At 50.8% G+C, this 23,398-nt stretch overlaps 1 protein-coding gene across 2 annotated transcripts in view; it reads right to left on the bottom strand.

Moving 5' to 3' along the window:
- Positions 1-512: 512 nt before the first annotated feature.
- Positions 513-23,398, bottom strand: part of AKAP1 (A-kinase anchoring protein 1) — a 37,117-nt gene continuing 14,231 nt past the window's right edge. For both annotated transcript variants that reach the window (XM_059380144.1, XM_059380143.1), the window contains exons 2-11: positions 15,744-17,355; positions 13,107-13,240; positions 11,392-11,518; positions 10,681-10,808; positions 8,688-8,865; positions 7,139-7,289; positions 6,633-6,700; positions 5,265-5,338; positions 4,978-5,040; positions 513-4,401 (exon numbers count right to left, since the gene is read on the bottom strand). In XM_059380144.1, the coding sequence (XP_059236127.1) occupies positions 4,327-4,401; positions 4,978-5,040; positions 5,265-5,338; positions 6,633-6,700; positions 7,139-7,289; positions 8,688-8,865; positions 10,681-10,808; positions 11,392-11,518; positions 13,107-13,240; positions 15,744-17,331 (2,586 nt within the window). In that variant the 5' untranslated portion in view covers positions 17,332-17,355 and the 3' untranslated portion in view covers positions 513-4,326. The remainder of the gene's footprint in view (positions 4,402-4,977; positions 5,041-5,264; positions 5,339-6,632; positions 6,701-7,138; positions 7,290-8,687; positions 8,866-10,680; positions 10,809-11,391; positions 11,519-13,106; positions 13,241-15,743; positions 17,356-23,398) is intronic.

Genomic DNA, 23,398 nt, shown 5'->3' with positions numbered 1-23,398 from the left:
CTAAATTTACTACAGGGAAAAATCCTGATCAAGCAAATGAGAAAAGGAAAAAAAAATCACAAACCAAAAAACCAAAACCACCCAGAAACAAAACATAACAGAAAAATGAACTAAATGGCAAATAATAATATTGCAACCGTGATCACAATGAACAAGTCAGATTCACCTACTGACCTCTTAGAGTTCACTAAAAGAAAAAAATTCTAGCAGTGTGCTGTTTACAAGCCATCCACCTACCTCATTAAATGACAGAAAAAAATATAAAAAATTTAAAACAAAAAGCACCAAACAGAGTAGCAAAGATACCTCACATTGATGAGAAAATATCACCCATGAGCTTTTTCAAACTAAACAATGTAACAGCATCTTTCAGAAGTTTCCACTTAAGAATAGGAAAACCAGAATCTTTTAATGCATTTTTCCTGGGAACGGACAGAAAGTATAGACAAGAAAAAAAAAAAAAAAAAAAAAAAAGTGGAGGGAGAGGGTAAGAAAGAAAAACTAGATATGAATAATTTACAAACTCAATTTAATATATTACATAAAACTTTATAACAAGTCAACAACATGCATTATTTTTTCCAAATGTCGGTAAAACATTCACCATGATTCTCTCTCAAAAAAATCATGCTAAAGGTCATCTGGAAAAGTAAATGTGCAAAAGAACCTAGAGCTTTCTGAGTAAGGACAAACATCAACATAAGGCTGTCAATATTGGTGTGATGCTGATCAGTGGGACAGTCTGGCACCCAACAAGGCAGCCACCTGTGGCTGAGCACCTGAGCCGTGATTAAGCAGAAAAGACAGGCTGGAAATATAAAATATACACACAGGATTCCCCCAGACTCAGTATGAAAGTACTATAAAATCTCATTGATATTTTCAGTATGCATTACGTATTGAAATGTTGGATTAAACAAACTATTTAAACTAGTCTCACCCAGTTTTCTCTTATTGAGGCTCCTAGAGAAAAATTTAAAAATTACACGTGTGGCTCCCATGTTTCTACTGGACTGTGCTGGTCTAGAAACAATCCAGATGTTCTCTTTTCTGTCTACATCCCTGATGACCCTTCCCAGCGGAGGTTTTTTTTGTTTCCTTTTTAGATCAGCAAGGACCAAAAATGTTCACTCTGGCTGAGATGCTACATGTTCTTCCTGGCTTCGTTTACATTTCTCGAATTTTAATCTCCTATAAGCAAAATGATCACATTCTGCCATGGTGTTTTTCCCATTCTCAGTTACGAGACTGTTTTGTGGGGTGATGACTTCAGGACTATAGCCTTTACTTGGGGATGCAGAATGAAGCGTGATCAGTTCTCACAATCCTTCAGAGGAGCTGTGGTGGAGACCTGCCTTGGGACAGTGGGCTGGCTTTCAAGTGCAGTGTTCAACTGCAGTGTTCACCTGTAAACCACTTTGTAAGTCACCATCTATTTCCAAGGTCAGTCCCTGCCTCCCTGGGGTGTCTTGAGGACCAAATTTATCTCTTCCAAATGAGCACCTTTGTCCATCACTCCAGCTACTCATCTTGATTTATCTTAAGCTGGAGGTGGTTAAGAGGTATGTGCAAGGCTGTGTTGGGCTTAGCAGGAACACAGGCCCCAGCATCCATGTTGACACCCACTGGGAGCAGCCACACCTGGCAGGGCCCTGAGCACTGGTGGGGGAGGGGGGGAGAGAATGGTTGAAATAAACACCTGTAGTGAGAACAGGCTGGAAGCTCTAGGCTCCCGCACCCAGCACTCCACCTGGCTCCACCATACCCTCAGGCAGGTGACCAGCACCCCTCCAGCACCATGAGTTTTCAAAGCCATGCTTAAGCCATCCCTGGATGGCCCAGCTAACTCAGAGCAGGTGTCTAAAATATACTGGTCCAGAGGACTGATGTCCACAGTCGGGGAGTGAGGACCTCCATAAATCTACCCCTCTGTAAGAGCAACAAGATTACCAGCAAAATGGTCAAAACCAACTTTTTCTGAACCCTGTATAATGTGAGAAGGGTTAATTCAGAGTATGTGACCTTCACCAACCTCTAAAGTCACTTTACTCCCGTATACCAAAGCCTCCATAAATGGACTCACCCCTGAAAGCTAGGACTATTAAGTTCCACAATAGCCCACCTCCTCATCCCCACTGCCCATCTCCCCCAGTCCTGGAGGCCTTGTCCAAGGGATCCTGACCCATCAACTTGTCACCCCAAGAGCTGTTCCACGGAACAGCATCTTATCTGGACTACCCTGACTTGGGTCTTGGCTTGTCCTCTATCCTGTCCCCCACCAGTCACCAGATTCTGTAGGTCCCTCTCAATAGCTCCCAAAGGCCAACTCTGAACACCAGGCTCTGCTACTCTCCCCACACAAGCTTGAGGGCTCCCATATACCCTTGTCTGCTCCAGGGATACAGAGCTGAACAGAAAAAGCTTGGGTGTAACCCAAGCTGGCCAATGTCACAGCCAATTACTGCTGGGACTTAGGATGACCTCCAGCTACAACTGCATGAGAACTTGCCCAGGGCCAAGCTCTGTACAAGCACGGGACACTCCCATGATTTTGCTTCATTGCTTTGAGGTTGGTCCCATGAACTGATCCTAGAGATGAGAGAAACAGGCCGTTAACCACTTGTTACCCATGGCCGGGGAGGGTAGTTGCAGCTCTGTGGGGCAGCCTCCACCTTTAAGAAACCCCTTTTGGGGGGGTGGGGGTGGGGAGCGCCAAGACACAGGCCAACGGGCCCAAGCCTGCCTTTGCCCTAAAGAGGAGAGGCTGTTAAATCAAAACTTCATTCTGGGGCGCCTGGGTGGCTCAGTCAGTCAAGCATCAGACCCTTGATTTCCACTCAGGTCATGATCTCAGGGTCGTGAGATCAAGCCCCATGCTGGGCTCCGTGCTCAGGAGGGTGTCTGCTTGATTCTCTCTCTCCCTCTTCCTCTGCCCCTCCCTCCTGTACGCATACTCTCTGTAAAATAAATCCTTAAAAACTCAAAACTTCATTCTGTTCTCCCCATGCAGGTGTAAATTGTTCCTACACCAAAAGAGAGGACAGAACTTCAAAGATCTCTTGAGACAGCCCAAAGAATTATGGAAGCCAGTGCTTTAAACTCAGGCCTGGCTTTCTGAGACTCTCACTAGGGGAAGCCAGAGAGTCCTGTGGCTGCCACCTTGTGGGGCAAGGAGAGGGAGGGAAAAAAAAAAAAAAGGAAATTTCTGGCTAATTGGTCTTCCCAGAGCCCTAGGGCTTCTTTAGAAGGGCCCCTCCAGCCCACCACACTCACCACCACCACCTCACTCCCCACCCCAACCCTCACCCTGGAAGAAAGGGACTCAAAGCTACAGTGCATACAGTTCAAGATTTATATAAGTTACTTTCTTATGTCGGCACAATGCTGAAGCCAGTCTATAAAAAGAATCAAACACACCACGGGAAGGTAATTCAAATGAGTTGGTTTTTTTTTTTTTTTTTTTAAACAAATTTTTACAGGAAAAAAAAAAATCCCCGCTCACAATCTATCCCCTACAGTCACCTTGTCCAGTATGCAGGAAGCCACAGGAGGAACCTGCAGGGACAGCTGCTCTGCTCACAGATGATGTGGGGTGTGGAAAAAATCTTGAGTTCCCTTTGTTCTCCAGTGTATCTTATACAAAATATTACATTTTTTTAAACATATATTTACAGAGTTTGCACAAATAGAAAATGGTTACAAATTACAACCAGGCTTGGCAAGATAACATTCCCCTCCACCACCGACCAAGGCAGGAGGTCTGACTGCTTCATATTTACATATGCATTAAAAAGTCTGCCTTCCTAGAGACCTAGATGAAGTTTATAAAAACTGGTTAAATATCATAAATTCATTGACATAAGCTGTACAAGTAATCAATACCAATTAGTGATTTCATGTCTTGCTCCCTGAAGAAAGATTTTGAAAGAAAAGAAACCCTCCCAGGCAACACATCCCTTGGCCCGTCTGCTGCGGTTGGTCTGGTTCTGAGTGAGGGGAGGAGGTGGGAAGGAAGAAGGGAACGGAGGTGGCAGAGGACAACCTGGTTGAGACCGTTTTACTCTCATTTTTTCTTTTTTTTTAAAGGCTTGGAACCAGGCTAAACTGACTGGCTTGTTCAACACCATCTTATGGCTTTTGAAAGAACCCATGGTTCCTTCCTTGTCTCAGAGACAAAACTTCTCAACATGACTACAGTGTGGGGAAAAAAAGACAACTTTCTGGGGAAGACAACGTTTGTTATTCTGATGTAATGTCTTTGCCTCAGCGCCAAGCCCAATTTCAACAGTGCAAAAAGACTCCAGAAGCGTCTGTCAGGGATGGGGGTCAGAGGCTCGCGTAGTAGCTGTCTACCCATTGAGCAAGTCCTCGCTCCACCAGCGACCGGTTTATCAACACCACCTGGAAAACAAAGTTCCCTTGAAAGCTCGGCCCACTGCACCTCAGGGCCAGCAGTCAAGGCCATCGAGGGTCCTCCCGCTCCAGGTCCCAGAAGACCACAGCAAGCTACGAGTACCAGAAGATTGTGGTGGGGATGGGGGACAGGACTCTTCTAGGCGAACAGGGGTATTTATGGAACATTCTGTTGGCATGAGGGCAGGCTTTTCAGTACACTAGAGAAATCTAAGCATGAGCACCATGAAATGGGGTGGGAAAACCCACTGGACACAGGGTCCAGAAAGGTTCTAGGTCCCGGAAGGACCACTGACACTTTGTTGTGGGGTCTATTCTGTATACTGGGGCATGTTTAGCAGCACCACCCTGCCTCTAACTACCAGGCACTGTTAGCATCACCACCCCCAAATGAGGCAACCTAAAACATCTCCGGACATTGCTAAATGTCCCCGGGTGGGGGGCAGTGGGGTCCACTGGTTAGTTATAAGCCCTGATTAGCTCAAGAGGAGATAGTGGCAGAATCAGCTCTAAATCCATCCATGACTGCTGGCCAATAAATTACAAGAAAAGCATAGAACTTACTTCATTTCCAACCACACTCCATAGCTGAATTAGAGGAAGGCCAGTCGGGCTGTAACTTGTCACCTAGAAACAGAACAGAAGAAAGCAAGCATGTTACAAAGCTACCCCATGCACCCTTCATTAAAGACTGCTGACCAAACGAGGGCCCAAGCCACAAAGGAGAAAGGAATTCAAAGGTCAAAGAATCCAAAATCCTTGATAACAGAGGCCGTGGGAGGCATAGCACAAAAGCCAGCAGGAGGCTCGTCAGACAGACCCTGTCCAGCCTGTCTGCCCCCCACACACACCTGAGCCAGCAGCGCAGTATTTCCGGTCATCTCGCTCATGGCTGCATCTGCTTCAGGGGAAAAGTGGTCATCATCTTTAAAAGGAAAAAGAAAAGCACCATTTAGGCTTTCACGGAGGCAAAGCACCCTTGTCACTCACACAGTTTCCAGGTGTTTCCAGGAGCCTCGGATGCTGCCAGGGCCCGGGGAACTTCGTCTGGAAGAACCACCTATGGCAGGAACCCTTGGAACCCTCCATAGGGCTCCAAGCGGACACACTCATGGGGGCCCTGCTACAGGCTACCTGCTGGGGGACACGAGCAAAGGAATGGAAACTCTGCCTTCAAGGGGAACACAGTCACTGCCACCATCTAATTTGGGTGCTGACCAGGACGAACCTTCCTCGCGTGAGGCAGTGACACCTGGCAAAGGTGGGGCCACAGAGCACAGAATAGGCAGCCCCCCACTGGTGGGCAGGGCACAGGGGCAGCACTCTCCGTCTGCTTACGCAGCTACGCACAAGCGCACAGCTGAGGCAAGAGGCAGCAAGGATGGAGAGGCCGGGTCAGGGAGGTCTGCGGAAGGCCTGATGGAGGAGGGACCCCTTGGCTGGGCTTGGACAGACTGCGGAGATGGGAACTGCATAAGAGCAATAAAGGAAAACAGGAGGAGGCTGCCAGGACCCCAGTGAGCCTGCAGGGCCCCCAGTGTACTTTCTGTACATGGACCAGAACAATAAGAGCAGAGTGGGGCACAGCTGGACTATCACCTACAAATACAAAATTCCCTGTTGTCGGCAGCTGCAACTTGACCACCGTCCACATCCCAGTTCCTGGGTTTATGGGATTCCCTCGGCCTCCCTGAAGGACAGATACTATCCCGTTTTCAAGAGGGTTTAAAACACTAGCAAGGCTAACTTAACATGCCCCGGATCACTCTGTCAGTACCCTTCTGTCTGGGGACAGGGTCAGTCTAGGATACCACACAGGTGAGTGTCAGCACAGTCCCCATGGTGCCCGGGAGCTGAGGCCCAGCTGAGCAGTGCAGCATGCCTCCACACCTACCCCTCGACCACAGATGCTGGACCCTAGGTCCCAACCATGTTCCACAAAGTGCCCGAGTTAGAAACCTCTCAAAGTTGATGGCCTGGGTAAAGTCTGGAACAGTGGTCCTGAAAGGGTGGTTCATGGGCCAGCGGCACTGGCATCAACTGAGTACTGGCCAGAAAGGCACGTCCTCGGGCCTCGGCGCTGAACGGTCAAATCAGAAATTCTGACAGAGGCAGCAAGCTGTATTAGCCTAAGTCCTCCGGGCACAAAAGAAGGTTCTCAAAGAGAAAGACCTACTCTCAACCACGGTTCCCACCATGTCAGAGGCCCCATCTGTTACCTGACAAGGGCATCACGCTGTCCAGAAGGACCTCTGCTCCCTGGAACGGCAGAGTCACAAAGTCAGATCTAGAAAGGCAAGGAAGGAACAGTTTATGAACTTGAAGGCTGATTCCATTTCAGGCCAATATTTACCTGGTGCTTTAACACTGAGTCCTCACCAAACCCAAGATGAAGCCAAGCAGAGGCATACAGGACGGGCAGCAGGCCGCAGCTTCCAGCATGCCCGATTGCAGGCTGACTTCAGAGGGGTTCCTGGCATCAAGTTCCCAGAGAGAAGCCTGCCCCACTTCTGCCCAAGGATACTCGAGGGACCTCTGCCACAAGACCAGCCCTTCTAGCAGAGGCGAGCAATGCAGCCTGTCTCTATCAGGCTCTGCCAAACCAGAATAGGCAGCCGAAAGAGTCAACCCATGTCCCAGGCTTGGTAGAACTAAGCCAGCTCTGCAGAAATCCCACACCCCCTGACACACACAGAGTGTGCATGTCTGAGGAGTGTTGACCCACCGGATCTGCCGGAGCACGTCCACTTTCACTCTCTTATATCCACCGTAGTCCACATAGCGGATCTCCACTTCATTGCTTTCCTCATAAGAGGCCACCACTTGGGCTCGCCACCAGGCACCGTCCACGCCGGGGGCAGCGCAGATGACCGTTACTGCAGGTCAGGAAGAGAGCATATGGGCATAGGTCAGGGCACCAAGGGTCACCCCAGTCGATGCTACCCACATCCCCATGCTACTTCTCAGAGGCCTGTGCTTCCACAGGGCCAGGAGTCTCCAGAGCTTCCATGGAGCCTGAGACTGGCCAAGGGAAGGACCTGGACACGGGAAATCTGGCCTCCCATGTATGCCACCCAAAAAGCTCTCCAGACCAAAAAGCAGTCTTCCAAATCCATTTACTCTGAAACTTACTAAAACCTGAGAGGGACAAGGATTGACCAGAAGGAGCCTATCTAAAACTCAGGGAATGGGATGTTTATTCTTAAAGTTCCAGAAAAAAAATCAAGAACCTCCGAGTACGGCAGATCTTGTCGACCTGGTACCTAGAGACTGTTCTGGCCTATGCCAACTCAGAAGTTGATCAGAAGAAGATCCCCAGGCTTAAGCCCCCCTCTTCTAGCCTTTGCTTCAGGAAGGCACCAAGAGCACAGCTGTCCCAGGCAGCCAAGGCCAGGGAGCAAGTGCGCCAGCAGTCACCAACACCCCCATGGCAGCCGGGACAGGACAGATGAAACTCTGGGGTGAGGGCCTGCTCACACAGCTGACCATACTATGTCCTCACTTTGACCCTTACAGGGAGCCCCTGGCATAGTCACCTTTTAAACCCCAGTTCAGTCTTCACTGGTGAATTGAAGTAACATTAAGAGACTCTGATGATAATTAAATCCTTATTTCTAATACAGGTATCTTCAAAGTTTTCCCTAAAGCCTTAAAACCATCAGGGTGCTCCAGGTTAGAAGCCCCTGCTGGGGTGGATGAAGAGATGTTGGGACATTAGATTCCTGCCAACAAGGCAATAAGTTAAGAGTGACAAAGCACAGACCTAGGAGCACAACTGAGTTTAGATCCCCGTTCCTGCTCAGGGATCACCTGGGCCAGCCACCAGACTTGAGGGCCCATTTTCTCATCTGTCACATGGAGGTGAGACACACCACAGCAGGAGTCTATGGCTCGTCAAGGAGCTTCTTCGAGAACCATCATCTGGATCAGGCACTTTACATATAACACACATACAATCCAACCCTGACTCCTGAAACAAGAGGGCACCGCCCCACTCAATAGATAGATGGCAGAGCTGAGATCTGAGCTCATGTGTCAAAAATCTACTTTAACCCCATGGGACTCTGTCAGCCAGTGGGAAGACCATTTCCATTGGGACAGCCGGGAAACTCAGCCCAGAGTAACTCCACGCTGACAGCAAGAACTCAGGGATGCTGCTCCAATGAAGGATCTTGGGACAGCCTCCTCCTGGGTCAAAACCAAGGGCAGCACAGGCCACCCCCAAAAGCCTGACTGAGCCCAGGGCTCCCCACTGACCTGTGGGCAGCACTTACCTTCCACGGGGGTGGGCAAGGTGGGGATCCCGGGCTGAGAGTAACACAGGCACATCTGCTGGTCCAGACTGCGCAGCGCGTGGAAGGTAGGGTGCGTGTGCTGCTGCACGAACAAGTGCCCAGCGTTGACCTGGTTGACCACGATCACTTCCACAGTGACACCGTCAGGCAACATGAGCTGTCAGGAAGGGAAGGGGCAAAAGGCACTGCAGTAATCCTTCTCTTCTCATGTCTGACATAAGCCCTGAGGCCTCCAGGCAAGCCTTTAAGTTGGCATATCTTTGGAAAGGGCATGGCAGCCCAAAGCAATATGGCACCCAAATGGAGGAAGCCCAAGTACAAGGACCTCAGCCATGCAAGTGTGGAACCTGCAGCCCTTCTCCTGCAATGCTAAGAATCACCTCTAGAGGAGGCCTCTTTGCAGGGCAGGGAGGAGCCAGCTGTGGATGCCCTGGAGGGGCCTGGGCAAAGGCCTCTCCTGAGGCCAAGGAATGAGGGGCCATGGAGAACAAGGCACCAGAGAGTAAGAGGTAGGCAGGCCCCAGGTCCATAGCCAGCAACCTGGGCCCTGCAGCTGACCCCAGGAGCTCCAAGTCCCACAGGGTCCCTCTACTCTGCTTTCCTGCCAGCAAGAAACCAACAGTCTGAGTCATCCTGTCTCCTCCTTTCTGCCCTCCACAGACAACCTCCCAGCTCACCCCTACTCTGGGATGTGGAATGTGGGTTGCTCAGTGGTCAGGTCCCATATTAATACCCTAGCAGAGGCCAAGACTGCTCTCAAAAATGACGTGACCCTAGACACTCGTTTTCCTGATGCCAAGTTACAGGCAACAACTAGGTGCCCTCGACAGGAGGATATAGAGGCCACGTTCCAGTCACGTGGCCAGGTCTCTGACTAAGAGTCCTGACCTCCCTCCTTTCCCCATGCAGCTAGTTGAAAGGCAGCTGCGACCTCCTCTCCAGTTCCACCAAGCCACACAGAGAACCAGGGAAGGAAGCCATCCACCTGCTCAATTATTTACAATTAAAGAGCGTGGCTGGTCCAAGCCTTCTGGGGAGAAAATGCTAGAATTCATTAGTAAAGCATGGAATGGGCTTCAGGCCACTCCCCAATATCCAGAGGAAAGTAACAGGACACCCACCCCTCCCCCAATAGCACAAACTCTTTTAAGGGGGCAAGATACAGAACCAAGAAGTCAACCCTCCCAAACCAACCCCAGGGAGACAGTTCTCCGGAAGCAGTACGTCCGGCCCATGTGTGAAGTGCCGTCATCTTATCTGGCCTACAGAGCCCTACAATTCTTCTCCCGGGAAGAGGCGGCTCAAGCAGAGCCGTGGGCATGCTGCGGGATCCTGAGGGACAGGCCCCAGAAAGCCCACAGACCCCAGCACACAGGGGCGTCAACATGTTAGCTTTCCCTCCAAAGAGCCACCTGGCTGCCTGGGGCCGGGTGGGGAGAATTTCTTCTCCTTTATAGTCCAGGTACCTCCTGTGAGAAGGAAGGGGAAGGGATTCCTTCACCAGGGCCACCACTAGACTAGAACTAGGAGCAATGAACACAAGGACCCACTCCAAGCCCATCCAAACACACAAGGGTGGGTCCCACCCAGGCCTCCGAGGTGTTAGTCTGGGACTCTGAACACATCACCAAGCCAGTCTGGGTGCACCCAGTCTCCTGTATAGACTATACTCCTTTCTAGGCAAATGCCTTGAAGACACAAAAGGTGCCAGGGCAAGAGAGTCCAAGAATGGCTCTTCCAATTGGGGACAGAGACACATCTGGCTTTGAACCAGCACTTCAGCCCCAAAGCCCAGCCACAGAGAGCACAGGCTAGAAGCAGAACCAAACTGACAAGAGGCCAGCGGTGAAAGGTCACAGGCATCAATGAACTCTGGCCTTCTCGGCCCAGTGTTGGGAGTTTCTTATCTGAGGCAGGTTGGAGTGAAAGGGAGACAAGAAGGTCTGGTCTGGTCCCCTAGGCGCACGCTCACCCAGGAAGTCATTGGAAGAGAAGGCAGTGCCAGTGACGGCAGTGGAGGAGCGTAGATATTGGTGAGATTCAGTTCTTTGAACTTCTTCCCAATTAAGTTCAGCGCCTTGTCTACATGATGCTGAGAACCTGAACGGGGGCAGAGGCAGGAGAGTCACAGTGGGTGTGATGAACAGCAAACCAAACTCACATACATATCCCCACCCCACAGTTTTCCTAGAGTTAAGGTATATCTTTAAGGTGCCAAAAAGCCAAGTTTCGCCTTAAGAAGAAAGGCATCTAATGAGGCCTGAAACCCACTGACCTTTCAAATGGTACCTCTCTGCTGCCGTGTCCATCCTCTGAACGCAAAAGAAGGCTAGCTGATGGGAAAGACCTGCCCTCACCAACCAAGGGGATCACCTTCTTCTCTGACGGGATGCAGCAGCAGGCACCATAAACCCCGACCACCCCACCTGCCCGTCTGAGTGCTCACACCTCTCCCGGCCAGAAGATCTGGGGGAGGGAGCCGAGGCTCCTTCAGGTAGCTGAACTGGAGAGGAGGGCTGAAGAAGACCCCCCTATCCCAGGCTCCCTTCACCTGGGAATAAGCACAGTTGTCTATTCAGAGATTTGGATTTCAAAAAGGGGACTTTTGGTTCCAATAATTAGGACTCAAATGCTTTACATTTCAGGCAAGACCATGAAACCCAGGCCAGCAGCTGCCACTGACCTTCTATGTGACAAATCTGGATGTTCTGGGTGTAAGGCAGGGTTGAGATGTAGATCTTGGCACCAGACGTTTGCTTCAGAAAACTCACATACCGCCCCTGCTTGCCAATTAGCCGACCAACTAAGTGCTGAGAGAGAAAGAGACACAATTGGGGGTGTTAATGGGAAACCAATTCCCTACGTTCCCAAAGACTACCTTTGTTTTACACAAGGCCAAGCTCAAACATATCATTAACTATGAACATGCCAGCACTCATCTGCCACTGTTCTGAGCGCTTAGCTCTGAAACAGATACCTTTATCACCACTTCACAGATGAGGTTAACGAGCTCAAGGAGACGAAGGAACGCACCCAACATGACACAGCTACCAAGTGCTGAACTACACAATCTAGCTCCCAGACTCAGCAGTTCCCTTTTCTTCCCCACCAACTTGGCCTACACCCAGAGAACTGCAAAGCCAGCATCTTCTCCTCCCAAATCTACACTAGGAGAGGTTTTACCAGCACAAGGGTGGGTTTACGACTTCTCCGACCTCTTCAAGTCTATCCACACTCGAAGATAGAGAGGCTCCATTTGAAAATAAAAGTTGAAGAAAGAACCTCTGGGCTTCTGCTGCCGACTGATAGTAGCCCGGGGCCTTCAGAGCACGAGGCTTCCAGAAGTGCCCGGCGTGCCAAGAGCTCAAGGCAGACAGAAGCAGCCCAACTTAGCCATGATGTAAGTAAGACAAGCTCTGAGACAATCCCAAATGACCCCACCCCAGCAGAGCTACCAGGGACATAGCTGCTTGGTACACAGAGCTGTCTGCCCATGCCCTTTGCAATGACTAAAGGGGAAGAGGGCATGATGGCTCTCGGGGTCACAGGGGGAGAAAACACCAAGGGAGCCAGCACCCCGGGGTCAAAGCAGCCTACCTAACCCAGGGTTCACAGCAAGCCAAGTCTCCACGGCAGCAGGGAGCTAGTGCCCAGGAGAATTCAGTTTGCCAATTATTTCTGAGCCCCGGTGATAAACATCAAGATCAAGCCAATAAAATTGTTAAGTTACAACAGTAAGAAGCTCGAAACTACCTCAGTACCCTGGATTTGAGGACTGGTGAGGTAAACTGACATTCATACAATGAATAATGCAGTTAAAATCATATTTTCAAAGAATAACACAGGAAAATTAAATTGTTAAATATTTAAAAGCATTAATTAGAGCACCATCATCTCAGTTTTGTTTAAAAACCACAGGGTGCAAGACGAGAAGGAAACACACGTCTTCACAGTCACTCCCGGGGGTGAGATTAGAGCAGCTTGTTATTTTCTTCCTACATGCCTATACTTTTCAAGCTCTCTGAAATATGGATTTATGCTGTGCTCAATTATCAAATATACTTTGCGTTGGGGAGCTCTGAGCAGGCACAGCAAAGGGACTCTGGGCTGGCCCACGTCCTCAGCCTGGTTTTTGGTAGCATCTCCAAACAGATCGGAGCTCCAGCAAACCCAAGGAAGCCCAGGGGAAGAGTGAGTAGCCTGCGAGTTTTAAAGGAGATGAGAACAGGAACAGGTCCCTCCCTTCACATCACAGGGAGCTCTCAGGCCCTAGCTGAATGTGGGCCTCCTCTTCCCTCCAGCCTCTGGCTCACTCGGGGGCTGCTTTGGGTTTACTATCCCTCCCCACTCAGCCCGATGACCCTGGGCCTGAGGCACCGTGGACCTTGCAGCCCTTACCTTGGGCACCTCGATCTCCCAGATGATAAGGTCCACCTTCTTAGGACTGGAGCCCACTTGGGCATTCTGGAAACTATCAGTCTTCCTGGGCCCACAGCAGCCATCCACTGAGTCCATGCTGTTCCCGTCCGAGCCTGCAGGGGAGGAAGCAGCATGCACAGACATACAGACGCCAGCTAAGAGCCGTCAGTAACACAGAACTTCCAAATCCACATTCCCAGGAGGCCCCCACCCCACACCCCCTCCTCAAGCTTGGCAGGTGACTGTCAACCCGAAGTCTAGAAGGCTTATTAGAACAACCCCAATGAAAGGAGGACTGGGGGTGTAGATACACCTAATTTTAGCCTGTCACTCACAGCCCCACTTGCTGAACTGGCAGCCACACCCAGTCACAGCTGCAGGAGCAGAGACAAGTGGTGAGCTGGGAAGGGGGGGTCCATAGGGTGGGGGAGCAGGCCAACAGGTCCACATGGTCCCCCGAGCCAGCTATCAGGGGCTGGCCTCCACAGAGACCAGCCAGTCACAACGAGCCCACACCCTTCAACTGCGCCAGCCTCTCGGACCAGGGGACTCTAGTCCCCCACGGCGCCCAGCGTGGGCTCATGGGCTGTGAACTTCAGTCAAGCAGAGCTAGAAGAGTTCTTCCTTGATGGCTCGTCTAAGGGCCCCATTCTTATCCTGCCCGGAGCCCTACTGGGAGTAAATGAAGGAGGCCCCCCTCTTCCTCTGTGGAGGCCTGACTTGTATACCTCTGCATACTCTTCGGGGCTCATGGTGGGTCTTTACCCCCCTGGTCAAAAGACTCAAGTTCATGCCCCAGATGACAGGGCAGGAAGCAGGACCCTGGCAATGATGTGGTCTGCTCCACTCCCAAGGGGCTATCCCGGAAAAACACAGGTTACAGACCAGCTCAAGAGGAAGGATTCTGGCTTAAACATGGGACAACTTAACTGCCAGAAATAGATTGCTCCTGAGATTCTACTAATTAGGTTATTATCCACATGGTTTCTCCAAACTCTGGACATAATCCTTTGCCAAGCCACACATGTTGTCTGGATGCAGAGTAAGACTTAAAAGAGATTCTGTCCCCAGCTAAGGATAAGTCACCTTCGAAATGGCCTTGTCCCTCAACATCAGGGGCCCCTGCCTCCCCTGGATAGGACTGGCCGATATGGGTCACCCCAGGGATACCCAGAAGTGGCTTAGACTCCAGCAGGCTGTGCGCTCAGGCCAGCCTCCTCAGTCGGCAGTCCCCAAGCTCCTAGGTTCCAACTTCCTCACCCACAGGTAGGGCTATGCACGCTCGGGTGCAGATGCGGGGGAGGCGGGAGCCTGTGCTTTGCACGAGTGCCGAGTGATTGGCACTGGCAGCCCCTGGTCTGTGGTCCCTATACCTCCCGGCCACCAGCCTGCTCTCCCTCGAGGCCTCAACTCCAGGCCCTCGCCACACCTGAGCAGCTGCCATGCTGCATCTGCCGGTGGTAGGACATGGCTAATGGGCTTAACTCAGCAGAGGGCCAGCGGATAAAGGGAAACTCCATTCTTAGAAAAATTTTTGTTTACTCATGTTAAGATCTTTAAACAACAACATTCTAACATCCCTGAAATCTGGATGCATCTTTGAGTCTCTGGCCTTCTATGATCATGATCACAATGATGAGTTTTCTTTCCTTTAGAGGTACAGGAATCAACAGCCATCTCAGAGATGACAAAATACAGTGTGGGGTACACACCAGATGTGGCTGGAAGGAGTCAAATTCCCACAAAAGACTCCCAACCCTTAGATGAGCCTCCTTGAGTGGAGGCAGTAGGGAGTGGCTCCTGGACAAGCAAGGCAGAGACCCCCATGGGGAATTCACGGCCCCTTTGTAGGAGATAACTGAAAATACCCCAGGGTAGCTGCAAAACCAGGGTCAGGAGCTGCTGACCTGTAAGTGAGCGGTCTGAACTGCCTATGTTGGGGTCAGCACTCGAAACCCCAGTGGACACTTCGTGACCAAAGCGCCCCTCTTTCCCGGGGACGGAACTGCAGCTGCACAGAAAGTAAATGGCGGAGGCTCTCTGCGGAGGAATAGTGGCGACAACAAGGCAGGAGAGCGAGAGCCTCCCTCAAGTGTCAAGGCTGTGGCCGCTCTCTGGGCACTTACCCAGTAAGAGCTTCTGGAGAAGGAAGGCAGGTGAAGACATGGGAACAAGCACATGATTAAAAGGAAATAAACCATTGAAAAAAAGTTCACACCCATTCTTGGTACTTGGGAATTAAAGCTAAGGAGGCCTCTCCGTTATAAAAACCTTTAAGAGGTTAGGGTTAAGAGAGGAAAAGAGGCAGGTGGAGGTTAACCACCAAACCCAACACGGAGCTGGCTCCTTTGGGAGGACTGAGGATGGTCCCCGGCTGCCGAACCAAGTTACAGCTCCTGTGGCTTTGGGGGGTTCAGGAGAGCCTAACTTCTCAGTTACCCACCAGTGCTACGCTGGGCCCCGATTTTCTGCAGGCCCACAGGGACACGGAGTTGAAGAGCATTACTACTGCACAAGTAGCAGAGGGACAGGCAGACTGGCAGCCTTTGCCTATGAACAAAGGAGAACCGCCCCCCACTCCTTCCTCTAAGAGAGGACCATCCAAGACCCTCCTACCTCCCGAATGATCTGCTTCTGCATCCACGGTCCATCCATCCTCATTCCCCAAGTCTGAGAGCTCCCCTTTCAGCACCCCATTGCTGAAGGGCACAGTACTTTCTGGCAGCGGCGGGGAGATGGCCTTGCTCCTGGGGCTTGAGTTGGTGTCTGTACACAAGTCTTCAAGCCCTGAAGTGCTGGTGGAATCCGAGCACTGCTCCGAGGCTACTGAAGGGACATCCTGGCCACTGTCAGAAGTGCAGGGGACACAGGGGACACACCCGGCATTTTGCACCAGAACACTGGCTTCATCAGGTGACTCTCCCTGGGGGACGGCTGGCAGAGGGCAGGGGGCCAGGGATATGTGGTGTGCGGAGTTCTTTGGCTTCCTGTCCTTGGTGGGACTGGACAAAGGGCTGCTCAGGCAGCTCTTATAGGTCTTTGGTGGTGGCAGGTCCTCTGTGGGCAGGCCTGGCGAGGGGAGGGTGGCGTCTGCACCAGAGGCCGCCTCCGGCTCCACGGTGGCAGGAGCGGGCTCCCCGGCATCTTGCCCCGGAGAAGATTTCTGGCAGACTGGCCCAGAGCTCTCTTCCTTCTGCCCTTGGAGCTGACCAGCTGAAGCCTGATACACCCGATCTGTGATCCTGCCCACGGTGGTGGCCAGCACCTCTTCAGTTGCCTCCAAGATCACTCTGGAGATGATCTGGTAGGCAGCCTGCTCAATCTTCTCGTTTTGCTCCACGGCCTCCTCCTTGCCCGGCCCCCCGGCACCATCTGCGTCACCGGCTCGGTCGCCAACCTGGGGTGCCCGCAGCTCGTCATCCTCCATCAGCTCTGCATGAGCCGACTCGATGAGGCTGCTCAACAGCTTCCCCACAGCATCGTCCTCCGTCTGCGGCGGTCTGTCCTGCCTCTTCTCCCCAGGACTGGGCGCCTTGCAGATCTCTGAGTCGGAGTCGTGCTCCTGGTACAACACACTCTCCTCAGGCAGGCTTTCTCCAGACACTGCATCCCCAGTGCCTTCAGCCCCACCCGTCTCTCTTGGCTTTTCTTGGGGGGCTGCAGCCTGGCCCTGCCAGCCCCGCCCTCCCGTCGCACTGAACAGCGCCTCTTGCTTGCACACCTCTGTCGCCACATGGGGGAAAGGAACATTCTTTGGGGTTGGAAGGGGACACTCTGGAGGAACGGACCCGGCTTCGTCACCCGTCAGGGCTAGTTCCACCTTTGCACTGTCATCTCTGCGTGTTCCTGGCCGCAATCTTGTATCTGTGATGTTTGGAAGGCTGCCGGAGGACTCAGACCGGCGACAGGATGCATGTGGCCGCAGCAAGGCTGGGGGCTCCGAGGGAGGCTTGCTCACAGCTGATGGCTCCTTTTCTGCAGGGGCTCCGATGCTGGGGGGCGGGGACACTACTCCAGGACAGGGGTCCTCCCGGGCATGTGGCTCTTTGATGGCACAGCCAGCCCTCCGTTCCACAGCGCCGGCCTCCACCTGTCTGTCCTGGCTGCTGACATGCTTTTTACGAGAGAAAAACCACCACCAGCCGAGGACTGCCAGCATTCCAGGCAATGCCAAGGGGAAAAGTGAACGGAACTGGATGGCCATCCTGGAGGCCTGAAGAAATTATACCTGGAGAGGAGGAAAAGAAAGGGATATTATAAGAGCCAAGTAGGGGGATCTTGATGCCACGACACAAGCAAGACAACCAGCTGCTCTCTCTCTTTCCTGCCCCTGTAAGGGGTTTCCCTGCCCCTGCTCATACCCACAGCACGGTCCACCTGAAGCAGGTGGGCAGGGAGACAAGCCCCCTTCTGCTCCCTCATCCACACACACTCCCTTCAAACAAGATGAGCCTTCTCTTGGACCCAAATCCCTTCCTTCATCACTTCTCAATGCCAAATTCCATGTTCCCCCAAGGGGATAGCGTGTTTAGTGTTTTAGATCTCTGAACTCCCAGAACACTTATCTACTCAGGTGACACTGGAGGGTTTTTTGTTTTGTTTTCTGGTTTTGTTCTGGATTTTTTTGAAAGGGAAAGAGAGGACACGGGAGAGAGAATCTCAGACTCCCTGCTGAATGCAGGGCATGACGGGATCCACTGATCTCACAACCCTGAGAGTTCATGACCTGAGCCAAAATCAAGTCAGATGCTTAACTGACTGAACCACCCAGGCACCCAGATACTGGAGTATTTTTAAGGACCCGTGAAACCACACATATCTATGTCCCTCACATCGCCCACAAAATCATCAGTCAATGAAACAGTTATGCAGCAAGAAAGCCCTGGGACCAAGGATGAGTAAGATTTCCAAGGGATGAGGGGGAGGCTCCAGGGGGACAGACCAGCAAAACAGACAGTGGCATGAAGGTACAGTCATGCTTGAAGAATCAAGCTGTTTGGTGGACTCAGTGAGGGTTCTGGGGCCTCACTGTGGAGTCTGAACTTTAGCCTGTAGGCAACAGAGAAACCCTGGAGGTCTGCAAGGCACACACACCAATCTGTGTTCCCAGGTGATCCTGGGAGTAGGAGAAACAAGATACCAAGCGACAGGAACCTGGACACCTAGGTCAACTGGATCCGGGAGAGGAGAAGGCAGTAGACACATAAAGGAGATAGGAACCTCAGTTTTCTTCCTCATAAGATGGGGTCACAGCTCATAAAACATGGCTGGTACAAGGATTAATTGAAATATGTATTAAGTGCTGTGCAAAGCTGGGTTAGCTCTCTTTAGAGGTTTGTGACAGACTTATTTTAGAATGCTTATAATTCACTACCTCCCATGCCAGTAAATTTTATTCTGTCTGCAAAAATCACAAGCCTTCTTAAAACCAAAAATCCTCCACTGATATTGCAAATTATACCTTAATTTGGATTTGTGCTTTATTGTGCTTAGTTTGGATTTATGCCTCCACTGGGAACCACTGCTCTAGGACTCTGCTTCTTAAAGGGTGGTCTATGAACCAGAAGCACTGAGCATCACCTGGGAACCTGCTAGAAACAGAGCCCCAGCCCAGACCTACTAAATCACAAGATGCATTTTAATAAGACCCCCAGGGGATTCACAAACACATTACAGTTAGTGAAGAACACAGGAACCATGTTCTGCCCCAAAGTGAGGGGGCGGGGAAAGCCATAAACCTTCTTGTTAATATCTGAAAGTGAATCTTTGGGACTGAAAAATATCAAGCAGAGCTAAGCAGTGGCCAGGCTTGGAAGATCCTATCAATCCCTCCAGGCAGAAAGTTCAATGACGCTCCTCACAACTTTAGATTCCAAAGAACCCCATTAGGTGTTCTCCCTTGTATCATTTAATCCTCAACCACCTGGTCTGGAATGTACTGCCATCATCAAGGTCAAAATAGCTCAGGGTCAGCAGGGCACCTGGGTGGCTTGATCGGTTAAGTGTTCCACTCAATCTCAGCTCAGGTCTCAATCTCAGGGTCCTGAGCTCAAGCTCTGAGTTGGGCTCCATGCTGGGCGTGAAGCCTGCTTAATTAAAACAAAGAAAGAAAAAGCTCAAGCAGGGCACCTGGCCAGCTCAGTCAGTGGTGCATGCGACTCTTGACCTTGAGGTCATGAGTTAGAGCCCCATGTTGGGTATAGTTATTACTCAAATAAATAAATACTTCGGAAAAAAAAAAGCTCAAGGTCATATAGTCAAGGATTGGCAGTCGGGTTCTATTCCACGTCAAGTCTGGAACACACTAACGTGTCTGAGGAAATGAGGCAGCACATGGATTAAGGAAAGGGGGAGTTCATATTGCTCTTAAAACATTATAACTATGACCTAAAAACCGCACACCTGCCATCTTCTCTTAAAAAAAAAAAAAAAAAATTCTAGGGGCGCCTGGATGGCTCAGTGGGTTAAAGCCTCTGCCTTCGGCCCAGGTCATGATCCCAGGGTCCTGGGATGGAGCCCCGCATCGGGCTCTCGGCTCAGCAGGGAGCCTGCTTCCCTTCCTCTTTCTCTGCCTGCCTCTCTGCCTACTTGTAATCTCTCCATCAAATAAATAAATAAAAATCTTTGGGGGAAAAAAAAAGGAGAAAAAAATTCTGCATAGGCAAAGGCCTATATAAAAGTTCACTGGGGCATCATTCAAAACAAAATTCTAGAGACTCACTGCTAAATATATTGCAGAATCCATGGACATACCAGTGATAGAGAAGTAGGCTGATCTCCCATACGGATGTAGAAAAACTGCCGTGACACCAAAAACAAAAGCTGCAGACCACCATCCATGGAATGTCTACATCCACATAATCCTACTGAAAAACCAGGAAGGATACATGCCAAGCCTTCCAGTTGTAGGAGAGGAGATGGTTTTGCACACGGATCCTGTATCCTACAAACTTACTGACCTCATTTATTAATTCCAGTAGTTTTTTTCTTATCTGCTAACCTAAGATAAAAATCTCTTCCTTTTGGGGAGAGAGATTTAAACTTCTCTCTCTCAGCAGTTCTCCAACTTAGTGGCACCTTATCATCACTTGGGAAGCTTTTAAAACCTCAAGGCCAAGGTGGCACCGAAATCAATTAAATTCATAATCTCTGAGAATGAGACCAAGGTACCAGGTTTTTTGGTTTGTTTGGCCGGGGGTGGTGGTTGTTTAATATTTTTCTATTTTTAAGTAATCTCTATACCCAACATTGGGCTTGAACTCACAACCCCAAGACCAACAGTTGCACGTGCCACTGAGCGAGCCAGCCAGGTGCCCCCAACCCAGGTGATTCCAATGTACACTCAAGTTAGAGACTCACTTTCCTGAACAAAGTGCACAGCCTCGAAGAAGTGGTAGATGACATTAGAGTATTTTCTCTGCAGTCAAGGTCTTCCACATAAAAATAAAATAAAATTCCACATAAAAACAAAATCCCCAGGAACAGAGGCTTTGGGGGAAGGGTGCGCTCAGGATAAAGCAGTATGACTGTGATGTGGCCTACTGTCAGATCAGCCCCACCCAATAGGTGAAAAGCAACAGGAAAAGTGTGGCTGGGATCTCAACTTGTGTTCTCCTCTTGCCAATTTAGATTCTGATTCCTTACTAACTAGTCAATCTCATTTCAGCAGGATTTATAGTTCTGATTCCCATGGTCTTCTACCAATTCTCTGATCTGGAGAACAAAATTCCATGGAATGGGGTAGAGAGGAAGATAAAGAATCCTAAGGTAGAACAACCTATAGAGGGCAGTCTCCGGTTTTAACAAAGGTACGAGGCCAAACTCAAATTGAGGTGTGCAAGGAGGGAGTTGCTACCCAAGATACAAATTGCCTCTCAAAACAGCTGGGAGAAGCCCCCACCCCTTTGGTACTAGAAGTTAATCCTAAGGACCCAGCAGTTGACCCTGGTTCACCTCTGGAGATCCCAGGAATGGGCTATAAATCAGAGGCCCACACTCGAGCATACCCTCCCAGCCTGGCTTTGGTCCTACACCCTAGTTGATCCACACTACAACGTACCCCCTTGCCTGCCCCCGATCCGGGTCACTGTTCCCCAGCCCCACTTCATCCCTTTTTCTCCCGGACCAGGTTCACATTGAGCACAGGACCAGTCACCTGGGGACACAACACTGCCCTGTGTCTTGGCAGGAGACCCCCACCACACACCCACCTAACCCTCCCCACCCCGGCCCACTAGTATCCCAGAGATGGAGGCTCTGAGCCCCCAAACCCACCCTCCACAGCCTTCTGCAGACAGTTAACTGCAGCTACGTGGCTAATTACAGCTCAGGAAACCATTTCAGCACCATTGCCAAGCCAGATGCCTCCTGCTGTTGTGGCATGAGGGTCCCTGAGGTTCAACACTGGTACCCTGAGGCATCACCCAACACCAACCCAAAGAATAATGAATGCCTCACCCGGATCCCCAGTGTCCACCACTCTGCCCTCAGACTAGAGCTGGAGAGCCAGGAGACAGGACTCCTGCTCCTCCATGCAGACCTCTGGGGACAGGAACTGCCCAACTGAAGTGCTCCTGCAACTTGAGGAAAGAGGTAGGAGATCCCCAGGCAGGAGAAGGCAGGTTTTTGTCTTTTTCCTTGCTACCTGGGGACTGTGGTTAGACCCACCAGTCATCTCCACCAGGAACAGGGCCAAGAGCCTATAGGATGAGCAGCTGGCCCACCTAAAGGAGCCTTGCTGGGACTCACTGAAGGCACTGCTGCCCAAAGGCGCCACTTGGGAGCACCTGGTGACTGAAGCCTCCACTTCCCCCAGTCCTGAAAAGTCCCTCCCTTCTTCAGCCCTTCACTTCCAAGGCTCCTACCTTAGCCAATCTCACTTCAGTCAAAGGGATTTCTTGTGAATCCATACAGTGCCATTTTCCCTGCTTTACATGGTCTGATAGGCCTGGGCAGGTGCTGCAAGAGGCCCCAGCCCGTCCTGAATTCTCAGACACAGCCGCCTTCACCCGCGCATACACATGCAGGCCCACATGCACAGGTGTGTGCGCTTCAGCCTATCTGCCTTCTCTGGGAACAGACTCTCGAATTGCTCTCTTTGCCCCGGTTTTTGGGTTTTTGTTTTTTGTAAAAAAAACCAAACTTCAAGATATAAGTGGCATTTAACACTATTGGTCTACAAGCCTTCACACTCACAGCTAACTGAAGTCATCACCTCCCCCAGGGACTCCCCCTCCCGAGGCCCCAGACACTCTGGCAAACCAGAGAAAAGCCTTGCAGAAGGATGCAGAGCCCTGCCTGAGGGTTGGCGGGGAGGAGACGTGTCTATTTTGAATCTGTTGGGATTAAATAGCTGCCTGCTTATTTTTAGCGGGTCCATTTGCCCGGAAATAGATGCATGCTGGCTGGCTGCCCAGTGGTCACACAGAGCCGAAGGCAGGCACGTGCTGTGGCCCCACAAAGCCTTAGGTTCACCTGCTCTGTCTGGGTTCTAAAAGGATTCCTTTCCTTCCTCCCAGAGGAACCTGCGGCTTCTCAGAAGAACTTACCTCTGGAGAAGTAATGGCCTCACTCCCAGCACCGATGACCAACCCAGTTACTGCAGTCTAGAGCCTTCTGCTAAACAAGAAAATAAATTTCTGGGAACAGTACAAACTGTGGGTCCCAGTGACTAAGCCTGTTTGGCTGCAGTTATTGTGGGGAAAAAAAGAGCTTCATGTAGTTAACTGACGGGAAAGCTGATCATCAATACAAGCACTTGGGAGCCAAGCGGCTATCAAGTCCAGTGCGGACCTGGGCCTGGTCAGTGAAGTCACATGCACTCAGCAATCTAAATAGTCTTTTAGGTAATGCCCGCTCCAAGTGGAAATATGAATATATCCATTATTCCAGGCCTATGTGTTCATATCACCAAAGACTCTCCCCAGGTGTTCAACCCAGTCCATCTCTAGAATGCTCAGCCCATCAAGTTGTTGCTGAAGGGCTTTTCCCCTTGAGGCGGTCTTCAAGGGACAGGAAACAGCTACATGATACAGAACCTGAAGTCCGGGACTTGCTGCCACTGCCTTCAAAGAGCAGATGGCTGTGGGCCAGGTCAAGTCCCCCTCGCCCTCCCCCTTTCCCACTCCACCTCCACCAGTCAGCTGGAGGAAGACCACACACACGGAGGTCTGTGCAAGACCACAAGAGGGCCTTTTGGTTTCTACAGGATGGGTTTACCTGATTCCTCATCAGGTTGAGCGTACACACATACATTCACTCATGTAATAATT

This window comes from Mustela nigripes, chromosome 16 (assembly GCF_022355385.1).
Source record: "Mustela nigripes isolate SB6536 chromosome 16, MUSNIG.SB6536, whole genome shotgun sequence".
NCBI classification, from domain to species: domain Eukaryota; kingdom Metazoa; phylum Chordata; class Mammalia; order Carnivora; family Mustelidae; genus Mustela; species Mustela nigripes.
Note: the sequence above shows the minus strand (reverse complement) of the source record. Positions and strands in the feature narration are given on the sequence as shown.